This window comes from Mus caroli, chromosome 8, assembly GCF_900094665.2.
Source record: "Mus caroli chromosome 8, CAROLI_EIJ_v1.1, whole genome shotgun sequence".
NCBI classification, from domain to species: domain Eukaryota; kingdom Metazoa; phylum Chordata; class Mammalia; order Rodentia; family Muridae; genus Mus; species Mus caroli.
Genome location: NC_034577.1, coordinates 102,414,735 through 102,434,725, shown reverse-complemented (window position 1 = coordinate 102,434,725; position 19,991 = coordinate 102,414,735). Strand labels below are relative to the sequence as shown.

The 19,991-nt window shown below is 44.1% G+C and overlaps 1 protein-coding gene across 1 annotated transcript in view; it reads left to right on the top strand.

Moving 5' to 3' along the window:
• Positions 1-19,991, top strand: part of Mlkl (mixed lineage kinase domain like pseudokinase) — a 28,378-nt gene that overhangs the window by 2,725 nt on the left and 5,662 nt on the right. Inside the window, exons 2-7 of the mRNA XM_021170895.2 lie at positions 1,958-2,390; positions 5,434-5,507; positions 9,368-9,551; positions 14,403-14,500; positions 17,070-17,205; positions 17,468-17,543. Coding sequence (XP_021026554.1) covers positions 1,960-2,390; positions 5,434-5,507; positions 9,368-9,551; positions 14,403-14,500; positions 17,070-17,205; positions 17,468-17,543 — 999 coding nt within the window. The 5' untranslated portion in view covers positions 1,958-1,959. The remainder of the gene's footprint in view (positions 1-1,957; positions 2,391-5,433; positions 5,508-9,367; positions 9,552-14,402; positions 14,501-17,069; positions 17,206-17,467; positions 17,544-19,991) is intronic.

The following is a 19,991-nucleotide window of genomic DNA, read 5'->3' as shown; positions in this document are numbered from 1 at the left end:
CTTCCCCGCACAATCTAAAAGTCCCGCCCTGTTTCCTTGCCCAGCCATTGGCTATATGGCAACTCTTTACTACAAATCAAAGCCAGCTGGGGGCAGGAACCCTCAGGTCTGGAAGCGCAGCTTTTGGGAGCCAAAATATGACAGCATTAAAACCAATTCCCAACAGTGGTGCACACCTTTAATCCCAGAACTTGGGAGGCAGAGGTAGTCGGATCTCTGAGTTTGAGGCCAGCCTACTCTACAGAGTGAGTTCCAGGACAGCCAGGACTACACAGAGAAACCCTGTCTCAAAAACAGATAAACTAAAGACAGCTACAGCTATTTATTTATTTGTAATAATAAATAAATCTTTGGGCTGGAGCGAGCAGGGACTTATCGAGTGGGGTTGACAGGAGCAAGCAGAGGTCCTAGAACTCAAATCCCACATGAAGGCTCACAACCAGTAGCTGTCTTCAGACACACCAGAAGAGGGCATCATGTCTCATTACAGATGGTTGTGAGCCACCATGTAGTTGCGGAGAATTAAACTCAGGACCTCTGGAAGGGCAGTGGGTGCTCTTAACTGCTGAGCCATCTCTCCAGCCCCAGTTTGTTTGTTTGTTTTAATTGGTGCTGGGGATCCAAACTCATGCTTATTCAGCAAACGCTTTGAGGACTGAAATATCCCCCAGTCCCAGGCAGCAACATTTTAAGAACACTCTTCGGCTTGCTTGCAAGATTTAAAATCAAGAGGTCTGACATGACAGTCCAGACTGCTGGCTGCTCCTGAGAAAAGGAGAGATCCATTATCCTTGCAGAACAGTGGCCGTAAGCTTGCTCAATAACCTCCACACGTTTTCAGACGGACTGTGGGCCCAAGGGCCAGTTTATGGCTTTTTCCTATAGGATCTGAAGAGAGTGTGTGAATCACTGGACTCTTCCTTCTATCAAGAACAGAGGAGTACCAAGAGACTGAAGCAAAAGGACAGGGAGACCAAGGTCGTTCTGAGATATGTGGCGGGAGCCTGTCTTGAAACAAAGCAAACACTGGAGAAGTTTGAATTGCACTCAGAGTCCCAGAAACCGAAAGGATGCTTTTCAAGTTTAGATGTATGATCTTATTTCTTATGTGTGAGTGTTTTGCCTGTGCATATGTATGTATGTATGCATGCATGCATGCAAGCATGTATGTATGTATGCATGCATGCAAGCATGCATGTATTGCACCATATGTGTGCCTGGGTGCCTGCAGAAGTCAGAAGAGCACAGTGAGTCTCCTCTGCAAGAGCAGCTCATGCTCTTAACCACTAAACCATCTATCTTTCTGGCTCCAGGAGCTTCTCTCTAAGCTGCGCTGAAGATCACTCACTCAAAGACTTAGCCAATGCTGGACGTGAGGCTAATGCTCAAGTCAGCTCACTCTACTGGTTTAAGTCACTTGTTTAGTCCCTGGAGGTATTTCTCATACCTCAACAGGACATCTGTGTTAGAATAGGCTAAATAATAAGACCAAGATGCCCCCCCCCAAAATATAATGGCTTTCATACAACTGAAACTGCATCTTCAATCACAGTCCATAGCAGAAGTAGTGGCAACACGGCAACTTTCCTCCAAGCAATTGATTCAGGAATCTGGGACTCGTTCTTTTGGATACCAGTATCCCTGAGATCCTCTCCTTGCAAACCTGTCTCAGCCCAAAGTAGCCGCACAAATCCCATCCACTCACAACCCATAGTCAGGTCCTAGTCACATGACCTCAGGTGTTGCAATGGAAGCTGAAGATAAAGTGCTTGGTGACCAACACTTCCAGTTCAAACCTTATTACAATGCTAGAACAGATGTGGCACACCGCAAACGGTCTCTGTCTTGCATGGTGGAGGTATCTCGTTTCTGGCGTTGAGATCACGGATCTCCATTGACTGAATAACAGATACACAGGGGATTGTGGTATTTCAACCAGTCTATGCATCTCTTTCAGCTATGGATAAATTGGGACAGATCATCAGGTTAGGCCAGCTCATCTATGAACAGTGTGAAAAGATGAAATACTGCCGGAAACAATGCCAGCGTCTAGGAAACCGTGTGCACGGCCTGCTTCAGCCTCTCCAGAGACTCCAGGCCCAAGGAAAGAAGAACCTGCCGGATGACATGACTGCTGCCCTGGGCCGTTTTGATGAAGTCCTGAAGGAGGCTAACCAGCAGATAGAAAAGTTCAGCAAGAAGTCCCATATTCGGAAGTTTGTGAGTGTGGGCAATGATAAGATCCTCTTCCATGAAGTGAATGAGAAGCTGAGAGATGTCTGGGAGGAGCTGTTGCTGCTGCTTCAGGCTTATCAATGGAATACCGTTTCAGACGTCAGCCAGCCAGCATCCTGGCAGCAGGAAGATCGACAGGATGCAGAGGAAGACGGGTGAGTCTCCCAAAGACTGGGAAAGAGTAGGCCGGGGTTGGGGGTAGGGTGGGAGAGCAGATGGACTGGGGAGCATCCTAGCTTCACTTTGGTTTGCCAAAGGAGAGGAGTTTGAACAATTGTGTATGCTTGTGATTCAGAAATCCTGCTCTGTGGGGAGGCTGGTGAAATCTGGAGAAGTCTTTATGGAATAGGGGACATGTTGCTACCTGCTCATGGGTCCCCTCAGCTTCTCTACTCGCTCTTAAAAATATCTGGAATTCCAATTCTTAAGGTCTTAGATTTCCATGCCTCCTAATAGCGTCACTCCATTTGGGCCTGGCATTCAAACACATGAGTCTATGGAGACCATTCCATTCAAACCACCAGAGTCTGTAACTCCAAGATCTGATACCTTCACACAGACATACAAGCAGGCATACACATTCTTATCATCTGAGATATGGACTCTCACTTAAGATGAAAATTGTCACCGGGCGTGGTGGCACACGCCTTTAATCCCAGCACTCGGGAGGCAGAGGCAGGCGGATTTCTGAGTTCGAGGCCAGCCTGGTCTACAAAGTGAGTTCCANTTCTGAGTTCGAGGCCAGCCTGGTCTACAAAGTGAGTTCCAGGACAGCCAGGGCTATACAGAGAAACCCTGTCTCGAAAAACCAAAAAGAAAAAAAGAAAAAAAAAAAAAAAGAAAATTGTTCGGTAAAAAGAATCAAGTTAAGCAAACCAAGGAAGCGGGGATTGGGTTCAGCGTGCACAACACTGTTTTAAACCTTAGAGATACAGAACAGAACAAAATAGACAAAATCTCTTACCTCATGAAGAGCCTGCTGATAGAAAGCTAAGTTTCTCTAAAGCCAGTGAAAGCCACAAAGTAGGGTAATGGTACACAAAGCTTCAGCAAGGACAGGCAGAGTAGCATTTAACTGGACAAAGAAGGAACTAGCCAGAGACATGATCGCTCTTGTGGTAGAACTGCAGAGCAGAAACCCTAATTGAACTACTGTGTTTCAAGCATCTACTTGCGCCACATCCTCTGAAACAAGCCACCTGGCCAAGCTCAACATGAAACGATGAAGGCATGCAGTTTGCCCTCTGTATTGTTGTGGCAAGAGTGTGGCTGTATACGGTCACTACCTGGAAGTCGACAGCTAGACCCAATAATTGAACCTACCTGAGAGTCAGAATGGAAGTGCGAACTGAGGAGAGCATTTTAGAGGGTGAGGTAACAAAAGCCTAAACTAGAATGGCCCTCTAACTGAACATAAAGGGGGCCCAGATTCTAAAGAAATGAGGCATGGGCTAAGCTGGAGGTAAAGGGTAAGAGATGAGCCTAGGTCACCCAGCAAAGGAAGACAAAGGAAACATGGGCAAATACGACCTCCTTAGATTTATGATGACCCAGCAATATGAACTTTAACACTGTTATCTAAAAGATAGAAGGGGATGCTGGAGAGATGAGTCAGCCATTAAGAGCACTGACTGCTTTTCTAGGGAACCCAAGTTCCATAGACAGCCATAATGGTGAGGCCTTTTAATGAGAGAGCGCCTGGAGAGGTTCCATAATAGTATCATGTGACATACCCTAGCCTAGCCAATGTGCCAAGGGGCCTGGAAGCAGGAACTAGGCAGGACTTATCCTATAGCTGCAAAGAAGATGGAGGCCTTGTGAACTCTGTCTGAGAAAAAGATACTCCAGGGGAGTGACCTGAATTCTTTGATAGAGATAGCACAGAAGTAAGGGGTCTGAAAGCTAATAGTAAGAGTTTGGGTAGCAGACAGGAGCAAGGAAGGGTGCTTGAGCATATATATGAGAACTCATAGTCAGCCCACACAGTGATGCACTTCCTCCAGCAAGGCCACACCCACTCCAACGAGGCCACACCCACTCCAACAAGTCCATGCCACCTATTAGCGCCTAATAGCACCACTCCATTTGGCCTGGTATTCAAACACATGAGTCTATGGAGACCATTCCATTCAAACTACCAGAGTCTGTAACTCCAAGATCTGATACCTTCATACAGACATACAAGCAAGCATACACATTCCTGTCATCTGAGAAGAAAGAACCTCAACTGAGAAAATGTTCCAACACCTTGGCTTGTAGGCGAGTCTGTGAGGATTTTTTTTTCCATTAATGATTGATGTGTGAGGGCCCAACCCACCGTGGGCAGTTCCACCCCTGCGTTGGTGATCCCGAGTTGTATAAGAAAGCAGGTGGAGCAAGTCACAGAAAGCACACCAGTCAATAAGCTGTGTTCCCCTATGGTCTTTGCTGCAGTTCAGCCGCCAGGTTCCTGAATTAAGCTCCTTGCCCCGGCTTCCCTGAATGACAGACTATAAAATGTAAGCTAAATAAATAAAGAAACCCTTTCCTGCTCAAGTTTCATATGGTCATGGCGTTTATCACAGTACCAGAGAACAAACAAGGACAGGAGAACACATAGATAGATATGTCTTTTAGATGCCTGAGCCCAGAGGAGTAACTGTGATGTCGACTTGATATGGAGGGCGGTGATTCAGTGCTCTGCCAGATTGGCAGAAGACATCTAAATGGGACAAATGAGGAGACTTTTAAGCAAATGAGAACTTTTTTGTAATAAGAGAAACCAAGACATCTGTAATCGTACCAAATACCATCAAAGAAAAGAGAGAATCCAGGATTAGGGAAGGTGGGCATGTTACGGTAGCTCGGAGATGTGGCCTCAAGTGGAGGGCAGGATTGGCTTCTGTCTTAGTTTGGGTTTTATTGCTGTGAATAGACACTATGACCATGGCAATTCACGGAGAACATCTGATTGGGGCTGGTTTATAGTTCAGAGGCTTCGTTCGTTATCATCGTGGAGGGAAGCATGGTGGCATGCAGGCATGAATACTCATGCAGAGGTGGATATTAACAGTAGTATTTCCCACCAGGTGATTATTTAGAGTTTAAAAACTGTCACCTTGGTGGTTTTAATTAACATTTTGGTTTTGATGCACGGGTTTCAGTTTAGCACTTGTATTTTTAAACTTGTGTACCCACTCCCCCCACCTTTTCCCGCAGAAATGAAAATATGAAAGTTATCCTGATGCAGTTGCAAATTAGTGTGGAAGAAATCAACAAAACCCTGAAGCAATGTAAGTGGCCAGTGCCCTGTGGCAGCGAATGTTCCCAAATTAGAACTCATCTGTCAGCTGGAGCTCCTGCCCTGCATTTCCTTTCCTGGATAGTACTGGAAACAGCTCACAGGTTTGGGGAGATGGTCACAGTTAATCCAGGCTTCTGTCCATGAAGTAGCATTTGAAAGTGGCCTCTTGACCAGCAAGAAATCCACAGTACTTGTCAGAATACTAAAATAGGCCAGGCATAGTGGTACATGCTTTTAATCCCAGCACTCGAGAGGTAAGGGTAGGCAAGCAAACCTCTGACTTCAAGGCTAGCCTGGTCTACAGAGTGAGTTTCAGGATAGCGAGGGCTACCCAGAGAAACCCTGCCTCAATAAATAAGTGAATAAATAAATAAATTAATTAATTAATAATTTAAGGGCTAGAGATATGACTCAGCCATTAAAGGTCTGGCTCACTACCAAAAGTATTTTTTTTAAGAAAGAATGCTAAAATAGTTATAATAAGTTCTTCCATGAATAGCATCTATACCAGTCAAATTTTTGTTACAGTAGCAAATACCCAAGGTAGTAGATTAGAAAGAGATAGTTTACTTGGGCTCACAGTTTTGAAGATGCTCGGTCCATGATTAGTTTATTAGTCCCATTGTTTTTGAGTCTGTCACAAAGCAGCTTATCGGGTAGACACATGTAATGAAGCATAAACACTCTTTGATAGTCAAGAAGTAAAAAAGAGAGGAGGAGGAAGAGCCTGGGGTCCCACAATCCCCTTTAGAAGCCTCCAGATACCTTGGGCCCACCACTTGTCTCCACCACCTCCCATCAGCACCATCCTGGAAAGCAAGCTCTGAGCACAGGGGCCTCTAGAGCCATCTGACATGCAAACTCGGGCAGCACCAAAGTTCCAGTTAATTTACTGACTGTCCATAACAGATGCAAACCAAGGGCTTTGGAGATGGCTAGGTGGGCAACTTGCTTGCTGCACAGCATGGGGACCTATGTTTGAATCCCAGGCAGGGGACTTCAAACTTGGAAGGTGAAGACAAGAAAATCTCTGGCGCTCACTGGCCAGCAAGCCTAGCCAGTCGGCAAGCTATAGATTTCAGTGAGAGATCTTGTCTCGAAAATAAGGTGGACAGGGGCTAGAGAGACGGCTCAGTGGTTACAAATGTCCACTAGTCCTGCAGAGGACCCAGATTCAATTCCAGCACTCACCTGTAACTCAAGTTCGAGGGGATCCAATGCCGCCTTCTGACTTTTTGGGTCATATACACATGTGGTACACATACGAACATGCAGACACACACTCATGCATATAAAATAAAAATAAATAAATATTTTTAGGAAATAAATAAGATGGCAAACAATAGAGAAAGATACTTGATGTCAACCCCTGCCCTCCATATGTGCATGCACAGGCATGAATACCTGCACATGTGCACATACTGTGTGCACAAACAAACCCCAGCGATTCACCTATATCCGCTTCCCTAGTTCTGGGGTTACGGATGCACATACCACCAAGTCCAGTTTCTCATGTGGATTCTAGAGATCAGACCCAGGTTGTCATACTTCCAAAGTATCTTAGTTAAAGTTACTATTGCTGAGATGCCATGATCACAGGCAACTCTTTTTTTTTTTTTTTCTTTTGAATTTTTCAAGACAGAGTTTCTCTGTGTAGCTCTGGCTATCCTGGAACTAACTCTGTAGACCAGACTGGCCTCGAACTCAGAAATCCACCTGCCTCTGCCTCCCAAGTGCTGGGATTAAAGGTGTGCACCACCACTGCCCTTCGATCACAGTCAACTCTTATAAAGGAAAAGATTTCATTGAAACCGGTTTACACTTCAGAGGTTTAGTCCATTGTTGTCATGACAGGAAGCACGGCAGGATGCAGGCATCGATGAAGAGGTAGCTGAAGAAGAGGTAGCTGAGAATTCTTCTGTATCTGGATTGGCAAGCAGCTGAAGAGGTATCTGAGAATTCTTCTGTATCTGGATTGGCAAGCAGCAGGAAGATTTTGAGACCCTAGGCCTGGCTGGAGCATCAGAGACCTTGAAGCTCACCCTCAGTGACACACTTCCTCAACAAAGCCATATCTAGCCAGGCAGTGGTGGCACATGCCTTCAATCCCAGCACTTGGGAGGCAGAGGCAGGTGGATTTCCGAGTTCAAGGCCAGCCTGGTCTACAGAGTGAGTTCCAGGACAGCCAGGGCTACACAGAGAAACCCTGTCTCGAAAAACCATTTAAAAAACAACAACAAACTTTTCTACTCTGACAAGGCCACACCTCCTAATAGTGCCTATGTGTCTCTGAGGGCCATTTTCATTCAAAGCACCAAACTTGGCAACACTTTACAGCTGAGCTATCCTCCCTGACTTCTTGGAAATATATTTCTGTCTATACCCTAGACAGAAATGGAAAAGATAGACTGTCTTAATTTCTCTTGCTGTGCTAAAATGCCATGACCAGAAACAAATCGGTTGGGGGAAGTGACTTATTTCAGCTTACTACTCTCAGGTCACACTCCATCACTACGGGAAGTCAAGGCAGGAACTCAAAATGGGAGTGGCACTACACACAGTGAGCTGGACAATAATCAATAATCAATAATCAATCAAGAAAATGCTCATACAATCTGGTGGGGGCATTTTCTCAATTGAGGTTCCTTCTTCCAAAATGACTATAGCCTGTGTCAAGTTGGCATAAAACTATCAGGCACACAATTCATTCTGTCCAAATCCATCTTGGTGAATATTTGTAGCTGTCCAACAGCCATGGAAGAATTGGGTATACCTGAAAGGGGGGCTGGAAATGAAAAAGGTTTAGGGGGGCAGAGAAGGATGAAGCCAAGACAAAGTTTTTGATCAAAGCTCAAAGTTTAATTTTCAACACTGTGTTTATGTTCCCACTGTGTGGGAAAGCCCACACAGACCCATCCTTTGTTTCAGCTGGATTAAGTTGCAAAGAAAACTCAGCAGGCTGTCAACTCCTCAAAGCTCCCATAGGAAATTGCAAATGTGGTGAGGCCAGGCAACTCCAACTAGGTTGTAAAACATAGGGGGTTTGTTTAACCTACTCAAGGCTGGAGGAAGGGCACAAATATTACCATTACTTTCAGGAGCATGGGTGAGAGTTCTTTATGGGCATTTAGATGATCTTGGACACTTGAATTACTTAAAAACCTCCCACAGTAGCATGATCAAGAACTTAGGAAAGCTGGATCACTGGTCTCCTACACAAGAGTCTCCTCTCACCTAGCAACATTCACTATGGAGCTATTTCTATGAGTAAGTCCTGTATTTTTCTTGAACTTCCTTAGTCTTGTAAGTTTCCTATGAGCTTTGTGGCATTCTGAGGAAGAAAATGTTTCAATCCATGAGGAAACATCCATACAGCTGATAGCTGTATAGTTGCTGAACTTGTACCATGTACAACTTTTTTATCTGAAATAACTAGATATGATGCCAGGTATCTAGTGCCAAGCCATGTGGCAACAGGAATAGAGTTGGCTCTGAGATGAGAGAGGCTGGCGTTAAGACTGGAAAGATAGGCAAGATTGGAAAAGGAGGCTAGGGACATAATTCAATAGTAAACACTCTCTAAATAGTAGAGCATAACAAATTCCTTGATTCAATCCCATGCATTGTAAGGAAAAAAAAATAGGTTGGGAGAAGGGGACAAGAAAGTACGCAAAGCTTCACTGCCAACTTTAGCTGTAACTTAGAAGCAGATGACCTTCTCCCCTGAGAAGCTGTAGCCAGGACCAGGTCTGGTTCACGGAGTGGCACTTCCCTCCCACATCACAAAGAGGTCACTCCCTTTCAACACTTTCCTAGCACACTGACTTTTTAAATCTCCTTCTGTCTCAGGCTCACTAAAACCCACACAGGAGATCCCACAAGATCTCCAAATCAAGGAGATCCCAAAGGAACATCTTGGACCTCCGTGGACCAAACTGAAGACAAGTAAAATGAGCACCATTTATAGAGGAGAGTACCACAGATCTCCAGTTACCATCAAAGTATTCAACAACCCCCAGGCCGAAAGTGTTGGGTAAGCTATAGGATATGACTCTTCATACATACCAACTTCCCAAAGAGAAAGGTATATTTTCTCCTTTATTAAATGGGGGTGAGGGTGTCAGGCTCTAAAGGGTTAAATGACTCAGTCTGTATTATTAAGAAACAGAGCCTACAGAACCAGAGAAGTTGGGGTGGGGAGGCACTTCTTGCTCTTACAGAGGATCCAGGTTCGATTTTTGGCACAAGCATCAAGTTCACACCTGGAACTCCAGTTCCAGAGAATCTGACGCCCTTTTCTGGCTCACCGGTGCCAAGCACACACATGGTACACAGACAAACATGCAGGCAAAATACTCATGCACACAAAAGAAAAAGAAATAGGCCAGTCTTGGGCAACTCTCTTTCTACCCCAAGTCTCTCTTACTCATGGCTTCATGTATCTTTCAAATTTTATAGTCTTTTCCAGACACAGCAGTGCGTGTTTTTAATCACAGCACCCATGAGGCAGAGACAGGCTCTCTCTGAGTTCAAGGTCAGCCTAGTCTATATAGAGAGTTCCAGGCTGGCCAGGGCTACCTAGAGACCTTGTCTCAAAACAACAACCAAATTTTTACCTTATAATCCTGTTTCTCAATTTGTCCTCTTTTTGGTGTGGTGCTGGGAATTCTGTGTTGTATCGCTGTATTTTCTTGTAATATATGCTCTTTCATTAGTTTTTCATAGGTGAGAGAGAGTGGTCTGTCCACCCGCTACATTCCTCACTTTCCTGACTCAGCATCGGGTATGTGCTGAGTCATTTTAAGTAAATCTGGTGACCCATTCGGTATCACTGTGCATTTTGACTATTTCCCAGGATGTAAAGCATCTGCTTCCAACTCTCTCACCAACAGTGATGCCACTATATGTAGCCCTTACAGAATCTGTATGACAATTCTGAGGTACTGAGAATTCACTCTTGGACTTTACACAGGGAGGCAAACACTGCCACTAAGCTATACCCCCAACACGTGTACAAGAATTTCTTTGGGCTGTAACTCCACCATTGGAAATGTTGAATCACAGGTTTCACATATATTAAATTGGCTAAGTACTACCAGGAAGCTCTTAGAGTGGAGCAGGTGTAGCCACAGTATATTGTATACCCCCTGCAGTGCCTGAGAACACTTATATTTCATATACTCACTGATCCTTGGTGTTTCTAAATTTGTTTTATCCTTATAAAGTGCTATCAGATCTGAAGGCATTTCATTTACTAATAAATTTGATCATTTTCTTTCTTTTTTTTTCTTTTTTGTTTTTCGAAACAGGTTTTCTTTGTGTAGCTTTGGATGTCCTAGAACTTGCTCCTCTGGAGACCAGGCTGGGTCTCGAACTCACAAGAGATCCACTTGCCTCTACCTCCCAAGTGCTGGGATTAAAGATAAGAGCCGTCACCTCCCAGCTTGAACATTTAATCTTATGTGCTTGGCCATTTCTGCTTTTAAATTTTTATTTGCTTACAAAGAATTAGGTTTCATTGTGACATGTTTAAAAATTACATGTACATGTGTGAGTGAGTGTGTGTGAGTGAAGGTGCCCATGAAGCCCAGAGGCATCAGATCTCCCTGATGCTGTAGTCACTGGTGGTTGTGAGCCACCCACTGGGTGGGTGCTGGGAATCAAACTCGGGTCCTGTCTTAGGGTTTCTATGGCTGTGAAGAAATACCATGACCAAGGCAACTCTTATCAAGACAAACATTTCATTGGGGTTGGCTTACAGTTTCAGAAATTCAGTCCATTATCATTTATCATCATGGTGGGAAACATGTCAGCATGCAGGTAGACATGGTGCTGGAGGAGCTGAGAGTTCTAGATCCTGAACTGAAGGCAGCCAGAAGGAGACTATCTTCTGTAGGCAGCTAGGAGGAGGCTCTCTTCCACACTGTGCATAGGAAGATACATCCAAGCCCACTCACACAGGGAAACCCTTCCTCCAACAAGGTCACACCTACTCCAAGACCACACCTCCTCATAATGGCACTCCTCATGGGACAAGCATTCAAACATGTGTCTATGGGGGCCATACTATTCAACCCACCTGGCAAGGGTCGCATGCCTGTGCTTGCAACTGACCTCTCCATCGGTTCATTATGCCATCAAATACAATTTGTTTTTTCCTATCTTCACCCCCTGTCCTGAACCCTCAGTAACTTCCCTTTCCATTTTTGTGTGACATGTGACCTTTTGCCCCTCCTCCTTCTCTCAACATTTCTTGTGATCTCCTCTCTGGTTTCACAGTCTACATCCATCCTCACAACCCCTTCCTTGCCAGACACAAACATTAGAAGTTAGGATCTGCACGAGATAACGGACATGTTAACTTTCTTGTCTTCCTGCTTCTCCCACAGTGGTGAGCGCACACCCATGGTTAAAGTTGCACTGCTCACGATAGCTATTCGGCTTTCCTTTTCTGTGACCGACCTCTTCCTATCTTCTGCCTGCTCTTCTGTCACATTTGCAATTTCTATTTTTTTCCCCATTTGCAGAAGAACCTTGTATATGGACATCAATTATTTGTCAACTGTAGATATTGCAAAAATCTTCGATTATCACATGATCAGCATTGGCTTTGATGTCCATCATCAAACATGCATCTTTAATTTTAATTTAGGTACACCCAAACTTCACCTCAGTATTTGTGCTCTCAAAATATACACTTCCCTATGCCTAGATTTCTTTCTCTTTCTTTCTTCCTTCCTTTCTTTTTTTCTTTCTTTCTTTCTCTCTCTCTATTAGATAGGATCTCACTATGTAGTTCTGGCAGACCTGGAACTCTGGCCTCACTCTCATTGACCTCCACTTGCCTTGGCCTAAACAGTACTTCGATTAAAAGGATTAGATAATAACATATTCTTGCTTATTATTGTTGTTATTTTAAACTTTAATACACTTAAATTTTAATAAATTTTTATTATTTATATGCATGGCTGATTTTCCTGCATGTATGTCTGCACCACTTGCATGCCTGGTGATTGCAAAGGCCAGAAGAGGGTATTGAATCCCCTGGAACTAGAGTTATGGATGGTTGTGAGCCACCATGTGGTTGCTGAGAATTGAACTCAGGGTCTCTGGAAGAGCAGTCGGTGCTCTTGACCTCTGTCTGACCCATCTCTCCAGCCCCCCAGTTTTAATTTTTTTAAAGATGTATTTATTTATTTATTTATTTATTTATTTATTATATGTAAGTACACTGTAGCTGTCTTCTGACACTCCAGAAGAGGGAGTCAGATCTTGTTATGGATGGTTGTGAGTCACCATGTGGTTGTCGGGAATTGAACTCAGGACCTTTGGAAGAGCAGTCAGTGTTCTTAACCGCTGAGCCATCTCACCAGCCCCAGTTTTATTTTTTAAGTTCAGGCTTTAATTCTCTTGGGGTCGGTCTTTATATGTGATATTATGCAGGGTCTAGTTTTATTTCTTTCCACAGAGTAAGTCAGTCTTCTCTCTATTATTTATTAAATAGCCCATTCTTTCCTCCACTGGGAAGCAGCACCACACACTATATAAGTTTTTGTATAAATATCAGTCTAGTTCCTGTATCTCTGATCTGGCCTGTGGGTCAATTTATCAGTCTTTGCATCAGGGAACATACTGATTGAGATTTTAGGGGGGTGATGATATCTGTTGTTGTTGTTATTGTTTGTTTGTTGTTTGTTTGTTTGAGACGGTGTCTCATTATATAGTCCTGACCTACCTGGAACTCACAGAGATTCTCCTGCCTCTGCCTTCAGAGTACTTAGATTGGTGGCCTGCACCATCATGCCTGGCTCTGTTAAGTTTATTTGTAAGTTTTTGTTCTTGTTTATACTATCATAATGAAATTATCTAATTTCACTTTCAGATTTCTCATAGCTGGCATATTGAAACACAGTTGATTTCTGTATACTTTGGTCCCAATCTGCCTCCCCGACAGACTGCGCACAAATATTACTTTTTCTTTCAGCCCCACACTCATGTGAATGAACAAATTGGACTGAATAGATGGGGGCTGTGACCCTCTCTAATAAGTGACACCCATATTCCTAAGGCCATTCAATAGAAGGGATTTTGTTTATAAATTTTCACCTAGTATATAATCTCTAATCTTATTTTTGTTAATCAAGAACACATACCACAGTTTTTCAGGACATTTACTAAAATAAAATATGACATATTAGTATGAAATAAAAGTTTGTCATCTTAGTTTGCCATTGTCTTAGTCAGGGTTTCTATTCCTGCACAAATATCATGACCAAGAAGCAAGTTGGGGAGGAAAGGGTTTATTTGGCTTACACTTCCATACTGCTGTTCATCACCAAAGGAAGTCAGGACTAGAACTCAAGCAGGTCAGAAAGCAGGAGCTGATGCAGAGGCCATGGAGGGATGTTCTTTACTGGCTTGCTCAGCCTGCTCTCTTATAGAACCAAGACTACCAGCCCAGACATGGTCCCACCCACAAGGGGCCTTTCCCCCTTGATCACTAATTGAGAAAATGCCTTACAGTTGTATCTCATGGAGGCATTTCCTCAACTGAAGCTCCTTTCTCTGTGATAACTCCGGCTGTGTCAAGTTGACACAAAACTAGCCAGTACAGCCATATAAGTCACAAAAATACAATTCTATCAAGTACCCGAAAGAGATGAACAAATCCGATTATTCTTGTCATAGACTCTTAGGGACTCCTTCTGCCTCCAAGTTCATCTGGGAAGTTAAATTTACAGCCAAGCCTGTCACTCTGGTTTTCCCTATACCAAGAGTCTCTGATGGTGCCTCAAGTACCTGCTTATATGCACGCTGAATGTATAGTATATTCTTTAAGGGATCATCAAATTCCAAATGCTAATTTTTCCTTTCACCCACCTAGAATAGTGAGGCTCACTTTCAATGACGAGATCAAAACCATGAAGAAATTTGATTCTCCCAACATCTTGCGTATATTTGGGATTTGCATCGATCAAACAGGTAAGGGCACTCCTGGGATTGGTCAAGCTTTGACTGCTTGTGTAGAGTATGCTGTCCGAGTTTTAATGCATTGCTTTTTCTGAGTTTTAAAGAAAAGTTTATTTTAGATCTGCAGGTGAGAGCTTAAGAGGTTAGAGAGCTGTGCTTTTCGATTTAAGCATGGAAGTCAGCCACATGATGGACAAACAGCCACAGGACAAACAGCCACATGGTGGACAAATAGCCTCATGGTGTGCAAACAGACACATGATGGGGAGGAGAACTTTAAAGAAAGTAGAAAAGCTTAAATTACTAGAGGAAGCATACTTAAGCTCTTGACAGCATCTTGAAGAAAAAAACAAAAGAGAAGGAAAAAATAATGTCTCTATGAGTCAGGCCTTAGAAAGGTCATGGAGCCTTGTGTAGCACATAGCATTTCTCTCTCTCTCTCTCAGATTTATTTATTTATTTATTTATTTATTTATTTATTTATTTTATGTATGTGAGTACACTGTAGCTATCTTCAGACACAGCAGAAGATGGCATCAGATCTCATTACAGATGGTTGTGAGTCACCATGTGGTTGCTGGGAATTGAACTCAGGACCTCTGGAAGAGCAGTCAGTGCTCTTAACTGCTGAGCCATCTCTCCAACCTCCCTCCCCCCACTTTTTTGAGACAGGATTTCTCTATCAAGTAGTCCTGGTTGTCCTAGAACTCATTATGTAGACCAAGCTGGTCTTGAACTCACAGAGAACTGCCTACCTCTAGCTCCCAAATACTGGGCTTAGAGTTGTACACACCATGCCCACGCATGGCCCATGTGCTAAATTTTTAAGAGTAATTCCCAGGGCAATGGTGAGGAACTAAAAAGGGGAGATGGGAGACGTTGCTTCCTCTTTCTAGGCAACAACAGCAATCATGAACATCAGGGAGAGCGTAGCCACATCAACGCCGATTTAAGTAATTAAAGCCGCACTCTAAAATAAATAAATAAATAAATAAATAAATAAATAAATAAATAAGCCAGGTGTGGTGGCACACGCCTTTAATTCCAGCACTTGGGAGGCAGAGGCAGGCAGATTTCTGAGTTCGAGGCCAGCCGGGTCTACAGAGTGAGTTCCAGGACAGCCAGGGCTATACAGAGAAACCCTGTCTTGAAAGGGTAGGTTATTTGTTTGGGTTAGGGAGTTTTGTAATTTTATTTTTTTGAAATCAGGTCTCATGTAACTCAGGTTGCTTCTTGAACCTCCTCCTCCTCCTCTTCCTCCTCCTCCTTCCCTTCCTCTTCCTCCTCCTCTTCCTCTTCTTCCTCCTCTCCGGTTTTTACTTGTGTATGAGTTTCTGCCTGCTCGCACCACATGCATGTCTGGTGTTCAAGGAGGTCATAAGAGGTTATCAGAGTCTCTGGAACTGGAGTTACAGAAGTTGTGTCATGTAGGTGCTGGGGATTGAACCCTGGTCTTCTGGAAGAGCAACCACTGAGCCACCTTTCCAGCCTGATCTCCTGGAACTTCTGATTTTCCTTTTATTTCCTTGCAACACACACACACACACACACACACACACACACACTCGGAGGGAGGGAGGGAGGGAGGGAGGGAGAGAGAGAGAGAGAGAGAGAGAGAGAGAGAGAGACTGAGAACAGAGAGAGACTTGGGAATCTGGAAGTCCAGCTCCTTCTCCAGGGCTGGGGTTTAAGTCTTTTAAGACTCTGAATTAGGTTCCCTAATTTTGGGTTGGTCAGTTTGAACAAAGACAGGATTGGCCCACAACTGTTCTATAAACCAGGGTTTGGGTGGCATAGAGCTAGTGCATGTGTCCTACTGATGGGAAAACAAAAAGAAAAAACCAAAACCAATCCAACCCTGCCAAGCTTTTGTTTTAAGCTAGAATTTTGTGTCAGGTCAGGAGAGTAAGGAAGAAGCCACCATCTTAGAAACTTGTCACCTTTTACCTAGTTATACCTTGCTCTCTCTGTCTGTCTGCCTGTCAGGGAATTTGTCTGACATACCTACCCTTTCGAGACAGGGTTTCTCTGTGTAGCCCTGGCTGTCCTGGAACTCACTCTGTAGACTATGCTGTCCTCAAACTCCGAGATCCACCTGCCTCTGTCTCCTGAGTGCTGGGATTAAAGGAGTTTCCCACTGCCACCAGCTATTAGGTATTTTGCTTTGTCTTAAGACAGAATCTCACTCTGTAGCTCTGGCTCTGCCTCCTAGGTGTTGTGATCAATACAGTGGGACTCCACATCCAGTCTCCTTTATTTTTAGAATGCAGCTTTAATTACTTAAATCGGTGTTGATGTGGCTACGCTTTCCCTGGTGTTCATGATTGCTGCTGTTGCCTAGAAAGAGGAAGCAACGTCTCCCATCTCCCCTTCTGGAAATCATTCCACAGCCTAAGTTCCACATAATCTGTGTCTAGGTGGAAGGGACTGGTGAAGAGAGTTGACTAGAAGTCAAGGCTAGAAACAAAAGAACGCACATGTCCAAAGTGAGCAAGTCACCAGAAGCTAAGGGGTGATTTGTGGTTGTGGGAATCCTGAGTGGGGCTGGGATCTTTACAATATCTTGCTTCTTTTCTGCTAGTGAACCCCCCTGAGTTCTCCATTGTCATGGAGTACTGTGAACTTGGAACCCTGAGGGAACTGCTGGATAGAGAAAAAGACCTCACAATGAGCGTGCGCAGCCTCCTAGTCCTGAGGGCAGCCAGAGGCTTGTACAGGTATCGGAGGGTCAAACGGACACCACACAGAACTGGAGGAGTCTGTCTGTGCTACTGATGATCTCAGAGATGATGGGACGTCAGGCCAGAAGCCCCCGAGTGGTTTCCCTTCCCTACACTCTTTCACTGCTGACACTGATTCGGGGCAGGTGCAGTTTTCTAGGTTGTCCACAGATTGCCACCCACGCAAAAGGTAGGGTACTAGAATGTCTCACGATCCCATTAAAGGTCATTAATACACCCTACTTTTGATTGCAATCAGGCTACACCAATCGGAAACACTCCACAGAAACATCAGCAGCTCCAGTTTCCTCGTAGCCGGAGGCTACCAAGTAAAGGTGAGCGCGTCCTCCAGGACCTCCCTGGGTTGGTCGGAGCTTTACAGAGATGCTGGGAGAGAGTACTGCTGTGTCTTCTTAGTTCTCACCTAGGTTTTAGAACTGGGTCCATCTCTTCTCCTGCTTGTACAGCTTTCTGGATGCCCACCACAGGACAGATTCCACCCTTTGCTCCCGACTCTGATGTACCTACCTGCCTCCCAACCCACCCACACACCCCCAGAGCAGGGATGAACTAAGAACCATTTATTTCTCTTAGACGCTAGACTCCACTTCTATATCACTGCAATTCCTACTAGGGGACCTGCTTGTGTTAATCAGATTCAGAAGGTTCTTGTGCGGCCACACTTCTCATTCAGGGCCACTTACAAGGATCTCACAGGGAGCACAGCTTGCAAGCAGCATCAATCTGTCCTCTCCAGTGGAAGTCCTCACATTCATCCAGGAGATAGTGGCTTTGCACATAGCAGTTGCTATTAAAGATAGGGGCTCCCGCCGGGCGTGGTGGCGCACGCCTTTAGTCCCAGCACTCGGGAGGCAGAGGCAGGCAGATTTCTGAGTTCGAGGCCAGCCTGGTCTACAAAGTGAGTGCCAGGACAGCCAGGGCTACACAGAGAAACCCTGTCTCGAAAAAACCAAAAAAAAAAAAAAAGATAGGGGCTCCCATTAGGTTGGTATGAGGCCACCCAGACTTTGAAGTCTCATGACTTAAAAGAGTCAACATCTCTTCGAACTCTACAGACATACCTCTCAATGACTCTGAAACGGATGAGCCAGTTCCCATAAAAAAATAGTTGTACAGCAATCCTGTTGGGTATTTAGGGTCCTCTAACCCCTACCCTAAAGCAATTCATATATCATTGATCATTTTTATCATTAGGTTACTAAGGAGCATAGGTTGGCAGTCTACCTTTCTCAATTTTTCAGGGGAACAGTGCCAAAGTTTAGCTGAGAATCTACCATAATTTGTTTCATTCACTCAGAGGAAGAAGTTTTTAACTCATTGTCCAAAACTTTCCAAAACTATAAAAGAATGTTTTTGTTGTCCATAGATACTTTCTTTTCTTCTTTCTTTCTTCTTTTTGGTGATGGGAACAAAAAACACACCTAAAACTGAAGCTTTTGAAAGAACCGTAAGATCTTGCCTTTCTTACATCGCTCCATAGGCTTGACCTTGGATCTTAAGTAGCTCTGAGTGTCAAAGCTGAGTCCTGGAAGACATCCTTGTTGGTGACCCTGTTGTCCAAGGGGATATCCATAGAGTACTTATGATGATTGTAATCACAACACACTCAATCTAACCTCCTGGCGGTTTTCTTCTTGCCCATGGCTACTGTCACTGCCGGGGATAGCTGTCAATCTCAGCCACCACGGCTGGGGGGTGGAGGGAGGAGTAGAGGGCAGGTGGGGGGTTGGGGTGGTAGGGGTGCACGGAGCTGAGGTCCCACCATTGGCATTCTTTGCTATGACAGCTTTATATCCAGATTAGCATCCAGCCAGCAGTACCACTTTGCTGAGTTTTCTGAGCTTGCCCATTTCAACAGCAACTAACAGGCTTCCAGCAGACAGATGCACAGATGCTGTTCTTTCATGGAGAAGTTTCATGTAGACGGAGCTTTTCCCTGGCCTAAGTGTCTTCTAAGTGTCTTCCCCCATGTCACTGTTGTGTCTGGACAAAATCAAGCCATGGTGCAGCTCTATGACCCTTCTCCAGCCTCACTGATTGGAGCTGAGTCTTTCACCATGAAAGTAAATCCTAATGTTAGTTTATTTGGTCATTGTCAAGTTAGTTATTGGCTCTGTTAGTTATTTAGTCATTGTCACCATTGTTCTTAATTGTAAATTTTTGAAAACACAAAATCTACCTAATCACAGTTACACAGACAAAAAGCAAAATGGCCTAAGTGAGCCCATCTCTTCTTGCAAGACATTCCTTAGGCATCCTGGGAAAACACAATGCCTGCATCTGGTTGACAGTATAAAATAAACTCTGTTAATGGGAGAACTAACTAAGGGATTCTGTTGAAACACAAGTCACATGGGAGTAAGTTGAGGCAAGTTTCCCATGTCTAACACTGGGATGTTACCATGACTCCATTGGCAAAGGAGACCATTTACAATAATTTCTCTGAGGCAAGAGAAATGGCAATTTCAGTCAAATGTTGAGAGTCAGAATACTGGATCTACCACCCCACCCTTCACAGCAGCAAACCCTGAAATACTGAAGAAGAAATTCTGGTTTTTATAAATGATAAAAGCTGTGGATTTTGCAGTGAAATTTATACATTTATTTACAACCGAGAAATTGTATTATTCCTAGCTCCTCCTTTTTATTGCTAGTAAGCCTCACAGATATACTGCTTGTGAAATATTTCTCTTTTCTCTTGGGTGGTAATGAATTCCCCAATGAAAAATTGAACAGTTTTTTTTTTTTTTTTTTTTTTTTTT